Source organism: Mytilus edulis, chromosome 5, assembly GCF_963676685.1.
Source record: "Mytilus edulis chromosome 5, xbMytEdul2.2, whole genome shotgun sequence".
Taxonomy (NCBI): domain Eukaryota; kingdom Metazoa; phylum Mollusca; class Bivalvia; order Mytilida; family Mytilidae; genus Mytilus; species Mytilus edulis.
In genome coordinates this window covers 43,203,029-43,222,351 of record NC_092348.1, presented here as the reverse complement: position 1 = coordinate 43,222,351, position 19,323 = coordinate 43,203,029, and the positions used below count along the sequence as shown (strand labels likewise).

Below are 19,323 nucleotides of genomic sequence, written 5' to 3'. Positions count from 1 at the left end.
TTGGAACGTATCCGTCGTCAACAGTGAAACAGATGTTCCATAACGATTAACCAGCCAATGCAATTAAGGAAAGGATGATTTCAACTTCACCACTTGAACGCTTGCATTGGTAAACCAGATTCCTTGTGAGCAGTAAACCTCTATCAAAGAAGTCATGACAAGAAATACAAGCCCTTGGTTTTGTTTATTCGTGGGAATGTCAAATATTTCTGAAATATTAAAACACTTTATTTGTAATGACACTTATTTATTTTAGTATCCATTATTGATTGAAGATCCATTTCTTTGTCTTTTGTTGAAATTTGAATATAACATATAACATTCTTCATTGCCTCTTGGGTAAATGTATTGGGGTATAAGTTGAATTTCAATTTGATTTGTCAATATTTAATTCATGTATCAAGAAGTTAATGTAAGGTGAGTTGTACTAAAAGGTAACTTATGGCTTTATCTGCTTGGACAATAAAATGGGTTTTTTTTCATGGAGGTAGGCCAGGTGTTTTGCAACATTTTGGGTCTTTTCAGATTCATGTATCATGGGTATTCATGACATAATTCTCAATCCATCAGTATTTTGAAGTAGATAGACTTAGGTGCACTATATTTTCGAAGTTTGTATAATGCATTTTCGAGAACAGTATTATTGGCAATGTTTAGTTAATCAGTAATAACGTGGTAAATCGGAATATGTGTGAATAAGGGAACTAGCACAAGTGGAACCAAGCGGTTTAGATTTGAATTTGTCGATATTGAGATCTTGCAACACGTGGTTTTACTTAAAAAAATAATGTGACATTTTACAAATAAAAAAAAAATGAATGAGTTGAACCTGGTTTTATGGCTGACTTATCCACTCGCTTATATGGCAATGTTTAAAATAGCACTCAAATGACATTATTTCGGAAAAGGGATATAGTACAAAAGAACGCAAGCACAAAAACAACAGAGAAATACAAAAAATAATCATATAATACCGTATAGCGGGTTTTTACGCGGGGTGTAAATTTTCTCTTATTTTCGCGGATTAAACGAAATCGCTAAAATAAATTTCACAAATTTAAAAGTACACATTCAAAGGCATTGATAAAAGTTTCGAAAACGCCAAAATAATCACCACCAAAATATTTCGTATACCTTATTAGGTTATGTGGGAAAAAATAGTTTCCGTACATGCATAGTGGGATATTCTTTTATCCTGCTTTAAGGTATATATTAAGTTTTTGATACCCATAACAGATACCATATAGCCATACATTAACCCATTGGACATTTCAATGCATAACCTGCCGAAAGTGTTCTCAACTACTTAAACAATTAACAATGCTTTGTCTACAGAGTGCCAACATGAAATTTTGCTTGTTGTCATACTTGTCTGATTTGATCTTGTTTATGTTAACTAAGATTATAATTCAATAATGACTGATGTAGCCCAATTTTTGACATTTTTTCTGTCTGTTTGTTTTACTCATACATTGTTGTAAATATAATAAATTTTAGGCGACTGTAATACAAGTGAGAGCTTCAGCTAGCTATCAAATTATGTCTAATCCAATTTTTTTAAATAATGAAATGTCTGTACCAAGTCAGGAATAGCAATGTTGTTTTCGTTCGTTTGAGGTGCTTGAGCTTTGATCTTCAATTTGTGGAGGGACTTCTTGTTTTGATGTTCCGTGGAGTTAGATATTTTTGTAATTTTGTGTCCAAAATAATACACGGAGAAAAAAAAAAGGTTTGTTCAACTTAACTAGTATAACTAGTTTTCATTTCATGATTTGATACGCTAATTCAAATTTAAACGTTAACTGTTGATAAACAATGTATGTATTAAACAGAGGAACCAATTACCCAAGCGCCGGTAGAGCTATGAATGATTTAAATTATAGTAACGCTTAGAATAGGTATTAAATATTGATTCATCTTTGTCTCATGAAATACATTATCGTTCCTCGCAATAATAGAAAAACCTTCTGAAGGTCAAATTGTTGTCAAACGATAGAACATGCTTCTTTAAGTTTGTTTGTTTCATGGTAAACTGTTCTCCGTTTCTTCTCTTTTCAAAGAAATCATCATTTCCCTATTTTCTAATAAACCTTTTCGGATATACTAAATAGCTTTAATTTTACAACTAATGTTACTTAGAAGAAAAGGAGTAGGTCCGGTAAGGACTCATTTTGGCCTCAAATTTCAGTTTCATCTGACGAAAGATTTTGACCACTTTTTAAACACTTAAGTGTCTATTTCACTTGATTCAATTAGTTAATGTGAAAGATTTTAACTGATTTAGTCATTAAAAACGATCCGATTCAAGCTCAAATATGAAAAATCTACCAAATATGCTGAAAAATGTCACTTCACAGATGGTTTTTGTCAAAAATGAAAGTGGCCGCATCCGTGTTCATCCACAACCTTTATATATGTTATGCATTATCATAAAATACAACTTACATTTCAATATTAAGGATGAACACGAATGCGGCCACTTTCGTTTTACACGGAAACCGTCTAAAATTTACCTAAAATGCTAGAATTTTGAAGATTTCAGTAATTTAGCATGACTTAATGGTGCTACAACCCGATATATGTGCATTGTATGGTCAAAAACATCTCATATTTATGTAGCAGACGCATTCAACTGTCCAATAAATAACTAAAAGTTTACATTTTAACAATTTTGTAAAACTGTTATATTTTGGGGCCAAAAAGGGGTCTTACCACATAACCACATAAAAGAAGATAATATTTAATTAGGTGTAAAATTTATTCTATACATTCTATCTGAAATCTGAGACACGTTTCTGTAGATAATGGCCATAGAAACAACATATAATAAAACCAATCCTCTAGGAATACCTATGAGGAATCTAATCTTAATTGAAAGTGGAAATTTGAGGAAATATATTTTAGACACAGTTAACATTATAATTGGTTACATAATTGTTGCATCATACTAACATTTCATTTATTTGAAAGAGTAACCTGTTAGATATCCATAACTATCACTTTTATAAATTTTCAAGCATTATTAAGAAAGTTACAGCATTTTAAAACTTGGGAGTTGGAGTTATAAAATCTTTGTATTGTGTTACCTTAAATCAAAATCAGAATTACGGATTAGTCACAAAGTTAAAAATTGTAAATTCTAGGGAAAAATCGGTTGGAGATATTTTACACTTAACTACCGTAATACAATACGTATAGGAACAGGTTGATGCAAAATATATACACAATAAAGTTGCATTGTTATTATATCATACACCAATATTCAGTTAATTTCAGTAGCAGCTTTTTAACTTCGCTTCAAAACCGAAAAGGTTTGATATATTTTTTTATATTATACTGTATTTGACGTATGATTTGGTTAAGGTTTATTTTTATTTCATTTTATTTCAATTCAAATAATCATAAGAGACATCTTTACATGTCTTTTGTGATATACAGTCGTTAGACATTATGCAACCATTAAAATCGGAACCAAAACAGAAACATTTTCAAATATGATTGCGTTCCTTATTTCTACACAATCAAATAAAACATGCATTCAGAAATAAAACCATATAGTAGGTTTATAAAATTTCCATTCAACCGTTTAATCGTTTTACTTTCATTTATTTAAATTACATGTACAGGTTCTGTGTCAACCTTCGTCAAATTCTTAAATACACATATATCAAAATAAATTACTTTTGTAAACATTTTGATTGATATAATTCTTAAAGATTAAACAGTTTTGATATTTTGTGCGATTGAAATTATTTGTCCCTCCGTCTGTTAAAAAAGGATCCATGACAACGTCAATCAGACTATGAATAGTGAAATATTATTTTTCTATCTGCAATTTTTGTTCTGTGCTGCATTTTTATGATAGATACAAACCCATATGATATATCCAAAGAAAAATCAACGATAGTACGACGCATGCTTCAGTTCATAGAAAAAAAGATAAGAGTAAATTTAAACTTTTACTTGTGATAACTTACAAAAGATTAATAGAAACAAGCAATGTTAAATACCTAACATTTTTATTTTATTAGTCTCTGGTGCTTATGATATTTGTTTATGTCGAGGCCTGTAAAAGCTGACATTAAGATATTGGTTTTCCTATATTTGAAGACAATACGGTTGACGAAAAAGTTCCCAAGGTTAAATGCATGAAAAATCTAGAGATAATTATTTCCCACCCAATATTCATTGGCTTATATCTCAAACACAAGCACCTGACCTTTCATTTATTTCTCTATTTCAGTTTCTTTTATACTATCTATGATTTATAATAGTTTGTAAAAAATGTGTTATTTCGAAACAGAATAGCAATCATTCTGAAGATCCAATTGCACCAATTTGACAACTCTTAAAAATATGTTAATCAAATGTAAACTTATCTTTGTTTAAATGAAATAGAAAGCGGTGGGGTAGATTTCAACGAGATCGGTTTTCAATTACTCAACTGTTCGTTTCAATCACTTTAATACTTCGTGAACAGTCGAAAGTGAAATAACTAAGAGAACTTTCATTTTAACATTGAGCATTTGGTAGAATACGTTATGTATTTATTTTAACAGCCTCTGGTGAGTGCACTGGTCCTGAGAATTGTCCAAGAAATACAAAACTCACTGCTACTTTTTTTCACCTGATAGTAAAAATTGGCAAGATGCTGCGGTAGGTTTTTTTTTATTTATACTTACGTAGGAAACTATGATCGTGTCAATTCAATTAAATCCACAGTGGTTCGATTATATTGTAGGTGTTGGGTCAATACTTCTCTATCATGTGTCTATTTAAAGCACTATTTCGAAGTGTCACATGCAAAATGTATGTTCGAAAATCTAAATTTGTCTTAAACATGTTTAAATAGCTTAAGATATAAACAAATGAAGGATATTGGATAGCGAGTGGTTTCTGGTATATATTAAGATGATTAAAGAGTTTTATAGCGATCACTGTATTTATAATACAACGGGCTTTTCTAATGCAAGGGTTGTCATTTTGTCCAAGTCCTATGTTTTTCTTTCGCATTTTCTGTCAATACTTTATAATAAAACTAATAGTCTCAAAAAGTATGCAGATAGATTACAAAAAAACCTGAAAGGCCAAAAGAAGACTTTTAAAGTAATGATTTTAATGCTTTGCTATAGTGCAGGGTATAATGTTCTAATACTGTCATTCCAGAAACAATGTCAAAATATGAGAGGCTACCTTGTGAAATGTTTTACTTAAGATGACCGTAACACAAATTTTACAGTTTTAAGTATTTTGCATGGAGTTAACAGAGACGTTTTGTTTTGTATGATTTCAAATTTCTTAGCCAATTCTGAAATTTACCTGAATTCAAATACAAAACTCTGTGGTTATAATATCATTTGGAAACATATTTATTGTTTTTAAAAATCTGGTAACACACCAATACATATTTTATTAAGGAGGCTCGAGGGTATAAAAATTTCAGAAAAAAATTAAACATTTGTTTTTCATTACAAATTTTATGTATTACCTTTTGTAGTTGTTACTTTATTATATGGTACAAAAACATTAAAAACAATTAATTCGTGTTGGCCCCAGATGACTTTTAAAATGTAAACATCATTGAAAAAGTTCCAAATTATCTCCCTTTGGTGAAAAAAAAGCCATTTTTTGGCTTTAAAATTGAAATATCTCTTTTAACTCATCGGTGACCTATATTTTTTAATATAATTTCGATATATGCTGTACTTAAACTAAACAATTGTAAAATTTGAGCGATTTCTGTAATAAATTTCTTTTTTTAATTTCGAATTTACCTTTATTTCTCCTATTAGTTCAACAGAAAAAAAACACTTTTATGTTTCTTTCGAAGGCAGATTGTGAGCGCAAATGAACGGTGACCCCATTTTTTTATTTTATTTTTCTATTAACTATAAGATAAAGTTTATTTATAGAAAAAATATAGAGAAATCCTATATAAATGATTTAGACCCGCGAACCCCCTTAAATGACAGCGTCGTGGTACTGATGATGTCTGTCGTAACATGTATACTTGTGAGGTCATTTTGATTTGCATACATACTTACCACTTTATAAACTGACAACTTTTACTATAATATGTGTTTTTTATTGTTGTAACATAATCGATTAAACACATATTTGGCTCTTGGATGGGATTGGCAGGCTTGAAGATAGAAGGCGGCTTGAGATGGGTTGGTGACTCTTCGGCAGTTAGTTATTCTCACTAGTTTCGATGCGAACCGAGCAATTCTAATAATGGAGACTGTGTCCATTTTTTGTCACAAGCTAACTATGAATGGAATGATGCACCATGTCACCTAGATAACGTGGGGTATATCTGTGAATGTTCAGATGTAAGTTTATAATTATACACGACCGTTCTCATTTTCATATCTACAGTTATTTTTTTATTTAAGGATCATAAATATTTGACCTTCTGGTAGGATTGACATTAATCTTCATTCATATACAAAACAGCGTTAAATTAACACGTTTTTCTAAAACGTCCCATATGTAAGTTATGAATTTATTTAGACAATAAATGTATGATATATGCTTGCCTAATCTCCCAATCACTCGTCCAACATGTCCTATTTGCGAAAGGGTTATGTTGAGATAATGAACTTCATGAAGTAATTTTTCACGGTGTTTATGATACAGAAAACGTTGTTTATCTATTGTCGTAGCGAAAGCAATTTGATTCTTATTTCGATTATTACATCAAAGAATGTAACTAATCATTGCGGTTTTTTCTTGATGTATGCTACATTGTGCTACTATTGAAACAATTTGGCACATTTGAGATCAGAGCTCGTGTTACCCAATCTTTAGTTTTCTCTACAGTGTTTTGTAACTGGTGTCTGGCATAATATTTATATTTCTATTCATAAATATATAAACTAATCCGTTTTCTTATAATTTAGAAATGCAACGTGTATATATCTATATTATTGTCAAATCACTCGTGTGGATGTAAACTCTATCATGTCTAAACAAGGGATCATAAAGTAAAACCTTGAAAAGAAAAATCATATTTGCGATGAAAACTGCAATACTATAGGATTAAACACGATTACTCACAAACTGAATAAAAGTTCGGACTTTTATGTTAAGTTTGTGAGTAAGATCACTGGTTTACAGATCAATAACCTCTAGAAAAAATGTGTTTCATCCTTATAATTCTTAGGCCAAATACTCGCGATTTGTTTGTTTTTTTATTTTTTGTGTGTTAAGGCTATCTAGGATACTTTAAATTACCATCACAGGCACAACTGACAGGTCGTAACCAAGGAGTTGGTAGCCATATTGAATTTCTAAAATTAATAAATGTTCTATAAATGCAACGGGAACTAAAATAAAATAGCACCTACCTCAAAAACTTCATTTTAATGAAATATGATCCGAATATGAAGCGTTCACAAAACGAAATAATCATTACCTTGAAAGTTTTTATTCGTATGACGTCGTGTTTTGCCATGACGTAAATTCGCGGATTTTTTTTTTTTTTTTCATTTTCGAAGCTTTAATAGTGCATTTATTTTATTTCTTGTTTGTTGTTGGTATAATTATATGCATTAGAATAGACACAATTGTTAAGAATTTGTTTTTTAATCTCAATTTGCTGAAAATCCCAGTATCTCTGCAATAATGTGTATCGCGGATGATTAGATAACGAAGGTAGTTTCGGAAACATGGTTTCTCGAAGTGTAAACCAAGAAACAAATTCGTATTGACCAATCCAATGCAAGTATTTATAAATATGCAAACCATATAAGAATTATAACATTTTACTGAAAACAATACAAATAGTTTTTGAAATTTTAAGGTTAATATACTTTCTTGATTTTGCAAAGAATATAAACGTTTGTTACCTTTGATAGTAAGTTTTCGAGCTGTCTTAAACTTCCTCTGATAAAGAATGAAATACAAAATGTATGTTCAGACAAACTAATGTTTCCTTCTTTTTATCTAATAGGCATCGAACTGTCGGCCATTTACTGGATGAGAGAGAATCAAGCAGCATGTACAAGACAGATATACCTTTAATTTCATTAAAGTAATATGAACAGACAGAATTTTACATTTATTCTCATATATGATAACAATAAACAGTGTATACAAACCATGATATCATATGATGTAAACTTTTTCGTTATACGAAATAACTACTTTTACAGATCATCATTATGACAATGCACAACAAAATACCAAAAAAGGCATGGAGAAAGTTATGCCAAAAAAGCTTTTGAATTCATAATCAATAATAGCCGTACTTCAAGTGTAACCTTTAACAGTTAAATATGTGTTATTCTAATATGCAAGGGGTAGGATATCATTACGTTTTATCGTCATACCACTCAGTACTATTTTGCCATAAATGACTGTGTTTTAATAATCTATAATCCGAAAAATAAAAAAGAAAAAGAAAAAAGTTGTACTATTTATTCTGATTGCATATCCTTGGTACGTTTTAGTGCATACTTGTATTTCATCTTCTGGTTGAGACAACACATAAGGAAGTTGGTCGAACATTTAAAAAGATAGATAACTGCCTATTACGTGTTAATTATAATATGTCTTTCTGGTATCAGGATTATCATCAATGTTTGTTTCCAGTTATCTATAAGTTGATGACAGATCTTTCTATATTTATTTTGATACTAACATTTCATGTAGACACAGAACAAGCTTGATAAAGACACCTGTCTTGTTTGAGTCTTAATATTCATATTTTTGTCTTTTTTGTCGTGTCTTATTTATTTGGATGATTGTATGGTTGTGTGTTTTGTTTTTGTGTAACTGGTTATTGTAGCATTATATTCTAAATCTACTATAAACAAAAACAAATCCTTGGTTTGCCGTTACAGTTTTAAAATAAGATTGGAAACGTAATGGGTTGAATTGAGACCTTCATATTCACGCAGCAAAGCCCTATTTAAATACGATGATTTTTTCAGTATAGTTTGTTCGTTCGATTTATCATGAAAAATCAAAAATAGAAGGCATAGCTATCGCACTTTTTTAATATTTAAATAAATAATTCTAATAAATATAAATATTTAACCGTGCTAGAGTTTTATTGACCCAAATAATTGATTCATTGATGCTTAATCCCCGTCAAGTGGCAAATATCTCATGATACCCAAGACGAACACAGAAAATTAAGAACAGGTTCTGAAATAGCGCGAGGGTTTAAATTTGAACTGGAATAAGGATGTAGGATAGGTTTAAAAGTTTTAAAACATAATTTCAAGGAAATAATAGGTTGCAGATATTTTACACTGTACTACCGTAATACCATATAGTGACAGGTGGACCAAAGGATGTTAAACACGATACTGTTGCATTGTTTCTATATAATAAATCAATATTCAGTAGCAGCTTTATAACTTTACACCAAATACCAACAAGGTTTGTTATATTTTGTTATTTGCTAATCTTTATTTATCATTTGTAACAATTTCGTTTTAGTTTCATCTAATTTAAATTAAGAATATGAAACAAATTTAAGAATACAAACAATAACCAAAATCGATATCTGTATAGGTATAATTTCAAATATGCTTGCTTAGCAAGTGTATTTCATTTAATAGAAGTTGCTTTGAGTGATGCATCTGACGTTAATTTTATCTATAACACAACCTAAATATGCACTAATAGAACGAACTAGTAAATGATTGACTATGTGTGTAAATCGTTCGCGAGATATAGAGAGAAAGAGGGAAGATATGCAGTGGCTTGACGCATACTACTAATGTTATAATGTTCAAAGTTTAGCGGTTTTCATATATCAGTTTCTAATATATTTGGAGCCTCCTTCCCCCAAAATTAAAATTTGGCAAAAGCTAAGCGGGCACTATAAGGCATTTCATACTATCTAAAATTTATGTTTCAAATTGCCTACTTCCTGACGTAGAGCACAATGTAGAAAAGATTAATTATACTGGTTTTGTGCCAATTGCAAACTACAGCTGCAACTCATTATATACAAAATCAAAAGCAAAATAAAGTTCTTTTATTAATATTTTGATTTATATTGCAGAAATTCCCAAATTCGGGCTTTCCAATAATTATATTTGATAGTAATTTAAAGTGGGTGACTGATAACATTTGCACCTGCAAAAAATAGTTCCTGTCTGCTAAAATACTAGCCCTCGATAACATAAATATGACTCGGTATATTGATTTCCTAATTTGAAAAAAAATCTTATGAGAAGTTTTATGTCACAGGATGATCCTTTCTGCAATTCTGGTTCTGTGTTGTATTTCTATGATCGCGTCAAACTCCTGTGATATATCCAAAGAGAAATCAATGATATCCAGCATGCTTCAGTCCATAGAAAAAAAGATGAAAGGTAAATCAGCATAATCCTAAAGTTTAATAGAAATAAGCAAAGCTTCAATTTGCACAAATTTGACAATTCTTAAAGATAATATCTTTATCAAATGTTGAATTATTTTTGTAAGGTATAAAACAAATATGATGGGGAATGTCTTTTAACGTAGATTTCAACGAAACAAGTTTCAATGTGTTTACTATTCGCTAAAATCACTTTTATAATTTAATACTAATGTCTTCCTTAACGAAAGTGAAACAAGTAAAGCAATGATTTGAAAGTGGTTCTTTTTAACTATATATGCGTTGTTAATTTTTAAATTGAGCCATAGTTCTTGGTATAATGTGTATCATATTTATTTCAACAGAATGCAGTTCAAATGAGAATTGTCCACCCGGTTGGAAGAAATATAAGAATCACTGTTACTTTTTTTCACCTGATGGTAAAAATTGGCAGGATGCTGTAGTAGGTCACTTCTTTACTTATACTTGAATATATTGAAAAATTGCATTTTGTTTTTGATACTGCCTTTATCAGCAAGAAAATAAAGCGAGATAAAGCTGATATTCAAGCAAATGAAGTCAGTATTAAAAACTAAATGCAATTCTTTTTTCATCAGTAATTTATCTTAATTGCATGTTTTTTGGTTGAGAATATAGAATAAAATTCAAAAATCAGTAAAACTATTTTTATGCGTACAACACGTCGGGATATTTGTCGCTTCTATGAATGAAGTCACATGCATTTCACTGACAAATGCACGCGAATGGACATGGACACGCGACGTTGGTACATCGTTTAATGACATCATTACCTAATATTTTTTAGCATCAGGTCCTGTCCACGATATAAGGCAGTAAGATCAAAAGGAAAATGTACGAATTGCAGATAAAGGAAATAATGCACAAATTTCCTTGCAACTGGTACATTCAAGAGCTGTTCGAATCATTCATCTAGTGTTGGGTCAAAAATTTTCTATTGAAAATACTGAGTTCAGGTGACACATCTCAAAAGTGAGGCGAAAGATACCAAATGGACATTAAAACTCATAAATCAAAAGTAAAATGACAACGCCATGGCTGAAAAGGAAAAAGACCAACTACAAACAATAGTACATAAAATGCAACATAGAAAACTAACGACTGAGCAAATATCCTGCTCCACATGTGGACATTCTTAACATCCACATGCCTAATTTTAGTTCTAAAATATAAATGTTTTTATAGCTTTAGATTAAAAGAAAAAACCCAGTGCAAAGGTATTGGCTATGTAGTGCTTGGTTTCCGGAATACTAAGAAGCATTATAAAAATCAATGTTATTTAACTACCATTACAACTACAGGCTTTTCTAATACAATAGTTGCCATTTTGTTTCGAGTCCTATTTTTCATCTTTCTTTTTTTCTGTAAATTATACGTAGTAATGTAATACTTTTAGATATGTTATTAATTGTTTGCAGATAGACATGATTAGAGAGTTATCTGACTGGTCAAAAGCAACAAATTTAGAGTAATGATTTCATGATTTGTTATTGTTCAGGGTATAATGTTTTGTTTCTGTCAATTCAGAAACAATGTAAACATATGGGAGGATACCTTGTGAAGATTACAGACTCAGCAGAAAACTCGTGGGTTGTTGACATGCTTACTAGTTAGTATATTTCATGCTTATTACACACAGATGCTGTTACATTTTTAGAACGCAGCTGAATTAGAAAAATGACAAAATATAGCCGTACAAAGTGTGTGAAATTAAATCTTACAAAATTTAAAATAAAAACAAAATTCAGGGAAAGAGTGAAAGTACCTTGTTATGTGTACAAGATTATATGCTTAATAAACAAATAACTTGCCAAAATGTACAATGTACATTGTATTTATATCAAGTTATAGTTTCAGAAACATCACAAACCTACATGTATGATAGAATGCTTTTCAAACATCTACTAGGGCAAAATCGTAATAAATTATAAAAGTGGGAAAAACTCTTTTACTAAAGCTTTATAAAAACAGTTGATAAAATCAGTACAGTAAATAAAGGAAAACTGTTACCTTGCTCCAGCTAGATAAAAGATATATTTCCGTGTTCTCTGTTTGATTCAATACATACTCGGCCGAACAATTTCCCGCCAAAACATATAATAATACTAGTGCTAGTTAAACTATTTATCCAATGACAATTGGTTTGATAATATATTTACTAACTTCTGATTTATAGGGAACGCCAGTATTATTACGTGAAAATATTGTTGCGTTTTTTTTTCTCTCGTACGAATCAATTCAATGTATACAAATGATATCAATGCAAAGAAATAATGTATTTATCTGTGAAACGGCTATAATAGAATTTTTAGTCTGAAAAATACACTTAAACCTTTTTTAATGTTTTATTGAAATTTTCCCGGGAATTATATTACATTTTGTATGACTAAAGCTGAACAACAATCTTAGCACATGTTGCACATCTTCTGTTAGAAATACCTGTTAAAAATTCAATATTAAAACATTATTCCTATTATTATAATTGTTACTATTTTCATTATAGTTATTATTTCCACAGAAATGTAGAAACGGGTTTTAAAAAAGGGGCGAAAGATACCAAAGGGACATTCAAACTCATAAATCGAAAATAAACTGACAACGCCATGACTAAAAACGAAAAAGAAAAACAGTCAAACAAATAGTATACACGTTCCGTCAGTTAAGCCGAGATTTTGGGTTCAGAAATAATTTTGTGATAATACCAAAAAAAAAGTAAAATCACAAAAATACTGACCTCCGAGGAAAATTCAATCAGAAAGTCCCTAATCACATGGCAAAATCAAATGACAAAACACATAAAAAAACGAATGGACAACAACTGTCATATTCCTGACTTGGTACAGGCATTTTCAAATGTAGAAAATGGTGGATTGAACTTAGTTTAATAGCGCTAAATCTCTCACTTGTACGACAGTCGCATCACATTTAATAGTATTGATAATGATGCGTGAACAAAACAAACAGACATAATAGGTAAAAATATCACAAATAAAAGGTAAAAAGAATTCCAATTCAAAATATTGTGGTTATTGTATCATAGCTCGTTTGTAGTGTTGTCCCCCACGTAACACGATACGGGGGACATGGAAATACCGAGCGTCCGTCCGTCTCTCCGTGTGTCCGTCCATCCGGTCTAGTTAGCGCTCTCACATGTAAAATTCTTGCCAGATTATACTATAGCTTAATATCAGTAATATCTCGGATAAGTTCTATAGTGGTGGCCGATCGACTTTTTTGGATAAGTTCTATAGTGGTGGCCGGTCGATTTTTTTAAAGAGAGGTATGCCTTTGGAAATATCAAATATATAGAAAAATGACATCGTTAGCGATCTCACGGGTACAATTCTTGCCAGATTTTTATAAAACTCATACTATAGGTTAATTTCAACAAAATCTCGTACAATTTCTTAAATAGTGGACGATCGACTTTTAAAAGAGTTATGTTCTTGGAAATATTAAATGTAGGGGAAAAATTTGCCTCGTCGACGCTCTCACGGGTACAATTCTTGCCAGATTTTTATAAAACTTATACTATAGGTTAATATCCGCAAAATCTCGGGCAAGTTCTACAATGGTGGACGATCGACATTTTTAGAAGAGTTATGCCCCTTGGAAATATAAAATATGTGCAACACGAGTGACATTGAAACTCTGTTCTTTCATTTAGAATTATGGTTACACAGACAATAAATAAAAGTATAAAAAAGAAGATGTGGTATGATTGCCAATGAGACAACTATCCACAAAAGACCAAAATGACACAGACATTAAAAACTATAGGTCACCGTACAGTGTTATTGGTGCTCCTGAGTATATAGTGTGTTTACTTCTGAGTTCAATTTGATTTGCATAAATAGCTACAGCACTTTATAAACTGACAAATTTACTAAAATATACAATTATTATTGGCGAAAACAGAATCGGTTAAACACAAATGGGGCTCTTGGATGGGATCGTCAGACTTGAAGAAAGAAGGAGACTGGAGATGGGTTCAAGACTCTTCTAAGGTTCGTTTTTCTCAGTGGCTTCGAGGCCAACCAGACAATTATGGAAACAATGAAGACTGTGGTCATTTTTGGCCAGCCCATCAGTATCAATGGAATGATATTCCATGCAGTGTTGATGAAATGGGGTACATCTGTGAGAGTTCATATGTAAGTTCACAATTATACAAGACCGTTCTAATTTTTATATCTATATTTAGGTCTTTCAACCGTTTCGGTTGAAAGACCTATAATTGCTTTTGTTATTATTATTAAAAAAAAAATTCCTTCGCTATTTTTTTTGTTTCGCAAGATCGCTTAGACATATGGGATATGATATCGAACAGTTATTACGCTTTCGTAACCGACACCGCGTAACCAAAATCTTTTCAATGTAAGAGTTATCTCCTTGAACACTGTTTTTCTTGTTATTACTTATACGTCTCAACCGTAGAAGAAACCGAAAAATTTATTTTACCAAATTGCTCGGTATATCCTCAGGATGATTTGATCAATTTTGACCGAAGCTATCCGGAGACTCCATATGAGAGTTATTTCTCTTTTTTATTTGATATAAGTGAAATGTATTTCTAACTGGTAAACCATAAGTAATAGAGGCCTCGGGCATTTGATTTAATGTCCTTGGTTTAAAAAAATGGAAATGAGGTCAAGGTCAAAGGTCAAGGTCATGGTCAAAATTTTGATTTTGGCTTGTTATCTCTCATTTTCAGAAATCTTATAAGATATCGACAAAATATTTTCACACAATTGTTAGTTGCAACATGTCGTTACACATAAATATTAGTCGAAAAGATACGTAAACATTTGATGCGAGTTTCCCGCCTTTTATATCTAATATCAGTCGTATGGTAATATAACTCATAAACAATATAAAGTAGAGACCTAGAGTCTTTTGATTTGAGGTCCTTTGTTAATCTGTCAGTTTCGTTTACGATTATTTGGGACATGATTGTGAGTTCGATCTGCGCGTTTGTCAATTTGCTCTTCGGACTGTCCATACCGTAATAGAATTAAATTTGAATTTTTCATAAAATCCAAAATCGTGTTTTTTATTCGTTTCTTTTTGTTTCAGAGTGTCGTTTTTTTTTTTATTATGGCAGTCTTTTTTTTTTTTTTATTCTGTTGCAAAGCTAGCAAGACATAATCTATGTATGTTCACAGGCACTTGTCTCTGAAAAAAATCCAATATGCCTTGATATTAAGCATGTTAAGTTATATAGGATTTTTTTCAGAGACAAGTGCCTGTGTATGTGGTGGCTGGTTAAGATCATTTCACGTTTTCGCGATTTCGCCTTTATATTTTATAGATTAAAAACGCGAAAACTTGAAGTCGAAATCGCAAAAACTAGAAGTTGTAAACACGCAAACGCAAAATGGTTTCACTTCTTAATTTCCCGTTTTCAACTTCCAGATTTTTTTCAATAATTTTGTATCTTTTGTTTGACTGGATTATGATTCATAATTTGAAGATAACCTGACTGGATTATATCATTTTCAAGAACTATTAATTTTTACAACGAATACTTAGTACTTATGTAATAATGATAATATATATAGACTTATTTAAAGAGATTTTCTTTTTAGTATTAAACCAATTTTCAGAAAAGCTCTCTAATTCCAATATCAATTATCTGTATAAATCATATTTGTTTTTCATAAATTGCTTTGTTATACATCAGGCCTTAGTTTTCTCAGTTGAATTGTTTCATATTTTTTATATGTCGGGTCCTTTTATAGCAGACTATATGGTATTGTGTTTTAATTCATTGCTAAAAGCCATATGGTTGCCTTTAATAAAGATACAACTAGAATGATTGACAGAATGAAGCAGTACTTGACATGAAAACATGAAAACGCGAAATCGCAAAGTCGAAAACGCGAAATCAAGAAGTGAAACCATTTCACGTTTTCGTGTTTTCGACTTCGTTTCTTTTTCTCGCATTTTCGACTTTGCGTTTTTGCGTTTTCGTCCTATAAAATATGATAGGAGAAAAGGTAATATATTTGCTTTTGCCGGGTTAGTTTAAAAAATAAAGTAGGACATGAAAAGTCGACCATATTATATGGTATGTATTAAAGGAAAAGAAAGGGCTCCAGAAGGGTCCCCCTAAGATCACATGGTCACTTTTAGAAATTTCTTCTGTTATCTATGCCATTTTAGGCAAACTATATAGTTTTAAACTGATCTGTTTCTCGGTTTTTAACATTTCTAAAATAGTAGGTACTTTTAAATGAGACGTCAGGTCGCAAAGTGGCCCAACAAACGCCTAAGGTCGCTGGTAGGATTTGACCATGTTGGTGCCACATATAAAGGAAACATCAAGGAGGCAACAATTTTACAAACAGTACATCCAACTGAGACATTCTGATCTTACTCTCTAACATTAAATGGTAGCAAAATGTACATACCATTCACAAGTTTTAGATATGGTTATTGTCCCCATAGAAATACCTGGCAACCATCCGTCTGTCTGGACTTGTTAGCGATCCCACGTGTTCAATCTGATTTTTAGGAAACTTATATCATAGATTTATATCAGCAATGTCTTGGACAAGTTCGACATATAGTGCAGATAATTATCTTTAAAAGAGTTGTGCCCCTTGGAAACATTTATTTTAATAACATGGAAAATTGCATTGTTAGTGCTCTCATGTGTACAATTTTTGCCAAAATTTCATGAAACTTAAATCATATTTTTTGACAGCAATGTCTTTGACACTTAATAAAAAAAGGTGCTGATCTAATTTTTTTAATGAGTTATGCCCCTTGGAAATATCAATTATAACTGAAATCGCATTGTATTCGCTCTGAAGCCTTCATTTCCTATAAAAGTTTTAAAGAACCAAATAAATGAAGAATGTGTCCATGATGCTCTCGCTTGCATATCATATAAAGTTATAAAAGGACAGAACAGTAAAAGCGACGCTACCCAACTTTGTACTTGGTCTTAGTAAACTAAAGTTGGAGAATGGAAATGAAAATTCACCATTTTAAAATGGGCATAACTCGGAAACGTTTAAAGTGACAAACATTCAAACTTGATCTCTGCTTTGTGATAATAAGCATTGTGTATATCGGAGATCTGAAATTCTAATTTCGGAATAATAGTACAACACAGGATTTGTTAATGATATGTTAATAATTAACATTACTGGACTTCTGATATCAACGATGTCCAATCGACTATTCATTTTTTTTAAGTTCTCACCGACTTAATATGTGTTCAATTGGTCTGTCCGTCTGTCTATCACACTTAAGTTTCAGTTTGGTAACGCTTTGACCAAATGCTTCTATTTTTGGTATATATGTAAGTCTTAAAGGTCAAGTTTGTGGTTATTGCTGATGGGATTACATCTCAGGCGTGTGTGTGAGTTATTGCCCTAGGCAATTAAGGATTTTCTTACAACTGGTAAAGGACAATATTTATGTTGCCTTACCATAAGTCAGGTTGGGCTATTTCAATCCCATGAAGTTCATACTCTGTTAAACTTTCGTAAATTAATTATCAGATTAGGAACTCTGAACAAAATCCGACCAAACGTTGCAGCAATTATTTTTTCAAGGATCTATAAAATATTTAAAAAGAAAACTACCGCCCCCCTTCCTAACCCTACAACCCAAATGCTACATTATAAATCAAATTTGTTGAACCTTCTGAAAAAGCACAGACAAGACTGTGAGTGAAGCAAAGCTTGCAGTCATATTCCCATTCGAAAATTAAATACCCTCTACATATGTAGTATTGTACATAAAGTTCAATTTATACATCTTTTGAATGAATGTTGCTATGGATAATGTTTGTTTCCATGGTAACTATTGAAGTCAGCAGCACTTAACGATGGTAATTTAGAGTAATAGTATGCTCTTATGTATTTTCTTATCGGTTTGGAAACAATTGAGGATATTTAAGTTCTTAAACTGCTATATTCTGCAAATACTGTGCTGTGCACATTTGCACTTTTCAGAAAAACACCCGAGAAAATTTGATAATGTCACAAAAATGTTCAGAAATGTTGAAAATATGCATTTTGTGGTAATCTTTTTACAAAAAATCGAAAAATTTGGTTGAACTTCAATCTTGATTAAAGTTGTGCTTAAACCGAGTTATATCAATGTTATATACGAAAATTTCTGAAAAAAGTTTGAGTCTATTCATAATCAGGCTCTGAATTGTAGCGATTTAGCTGATTTTTCAAAGGATTTACTACGCTTAACTACCCCCCCAAAAAAGAGTGTCCGTTACCATGGCAACCACTGATATTTTCCCACTCAAATTAAATTTTTGAGCATTACGCAATTACTGCTTTTGCCAGACAGTGTATAATTAAAAAAAAAAGTACAACCCTCATAACCTGCCTGGTTCTTATAAAATTGACATAAATACAAACTCAATCGATAACGTCTCCTAATCATTATATGCATCATTTATATATTTAAATTGCTAGCGCTGTCAAATGACTCGTTGGATGTGCGGAAGTGAGCTAAACACATCATAAAGTAAAATATTATAAAGAAATCGAATCACTATGCAACTGCACTTAGAAATATATAAAGACTTATTATGTTTTTTCTTCTTTTTCTATAGGGATCCAACTGCCGTCCGAACAAAGGATGAGATAGACAAGCAGCCAGTGGAAGCTAGATTATTTTGTTTGTTTCATTAAAAACATCTAATCCGAATTTTATTTTTTCATTATATCTCATTAGCATTAACAGTGTATTAACAGTCATATATAAAGTATAACTTTCCTTACTACTAAAGTGCCATATTTACAAATCAGCATGGTAAACATATACAATTAAATACCTCTGAAATAGGTACCAGAAAAGTTTTGGTACCGTTGGTTGATGACTACATAATACTATAATAACTCCACGGTTAAGTTATAGATAATGCATATTTTAAGGTTTTTCTTGTCGTAGAACACACCGAGGGGGGTCAGGATTGATCGAATTTATGG

At 31.2% G+C, this 19,323-nt stretch overlaps 1 protein-coding gene across 1 annotated transcript; it reads left to right on the top strand.

The window, feature by feature from the left end:
• The first annotated feature begins 9,305 nt into the window (after nucleotides 1-9,305).
• On the top strand, nucleotides 9,306-19,042 carry LOC139523730 (perlucin-like protein). Its single transcript, XM_071317979.1, has 6 exons — nucleotides 9,306-9,390; nucleotides 10,210-10,334; nucleotides 10,684-10,781; nucleotides 11,885-11,966; nucleotides 14,276-14,511; nucleotides 18,948-19,042. The coding sequence occupies exons 2-6, from the start codon at nucleotides 10,211-10,213 to the stop codon at nucleotides 18,975-18,977; spliced, it is 570 nt and encodes a 189-aa protein (XP_071174080.1). The 5' UTR covers nucleotides 9,306-9,390; nucleotide 10,210; the 3' UTR covers nucleotides 18,978-19,042.
• The last annotated feature ends 281 nt before the right edge of the window (nucleotides 19,043-19,323 follow it).

Excerpts from the sequence above, each read along its gene's own strand:
- LOC139523730 (XM_071317979.1), top strand. The coding sequence starts at position 10,211 with ATGATCCTTTCTGCAATTCTGGTTCTGTGTTGTATTTCTATGATCGCG. Across the intron at positions 11,967-14,275 it reads GGTTGTTGACATGCTTACTA|AATCGGTTAAACACAAATGG; the intron begins GTTAGTATATTT and ends TGGCGAAAACAG. Across the intron at positions 14,512-18,947 it reads ACATCTGTGAGAGTTCATAT|GGATCCAACTGCCGTCCGAA; the intron begins GTAAGTTCACAA and ends CTTTTTCTATAG.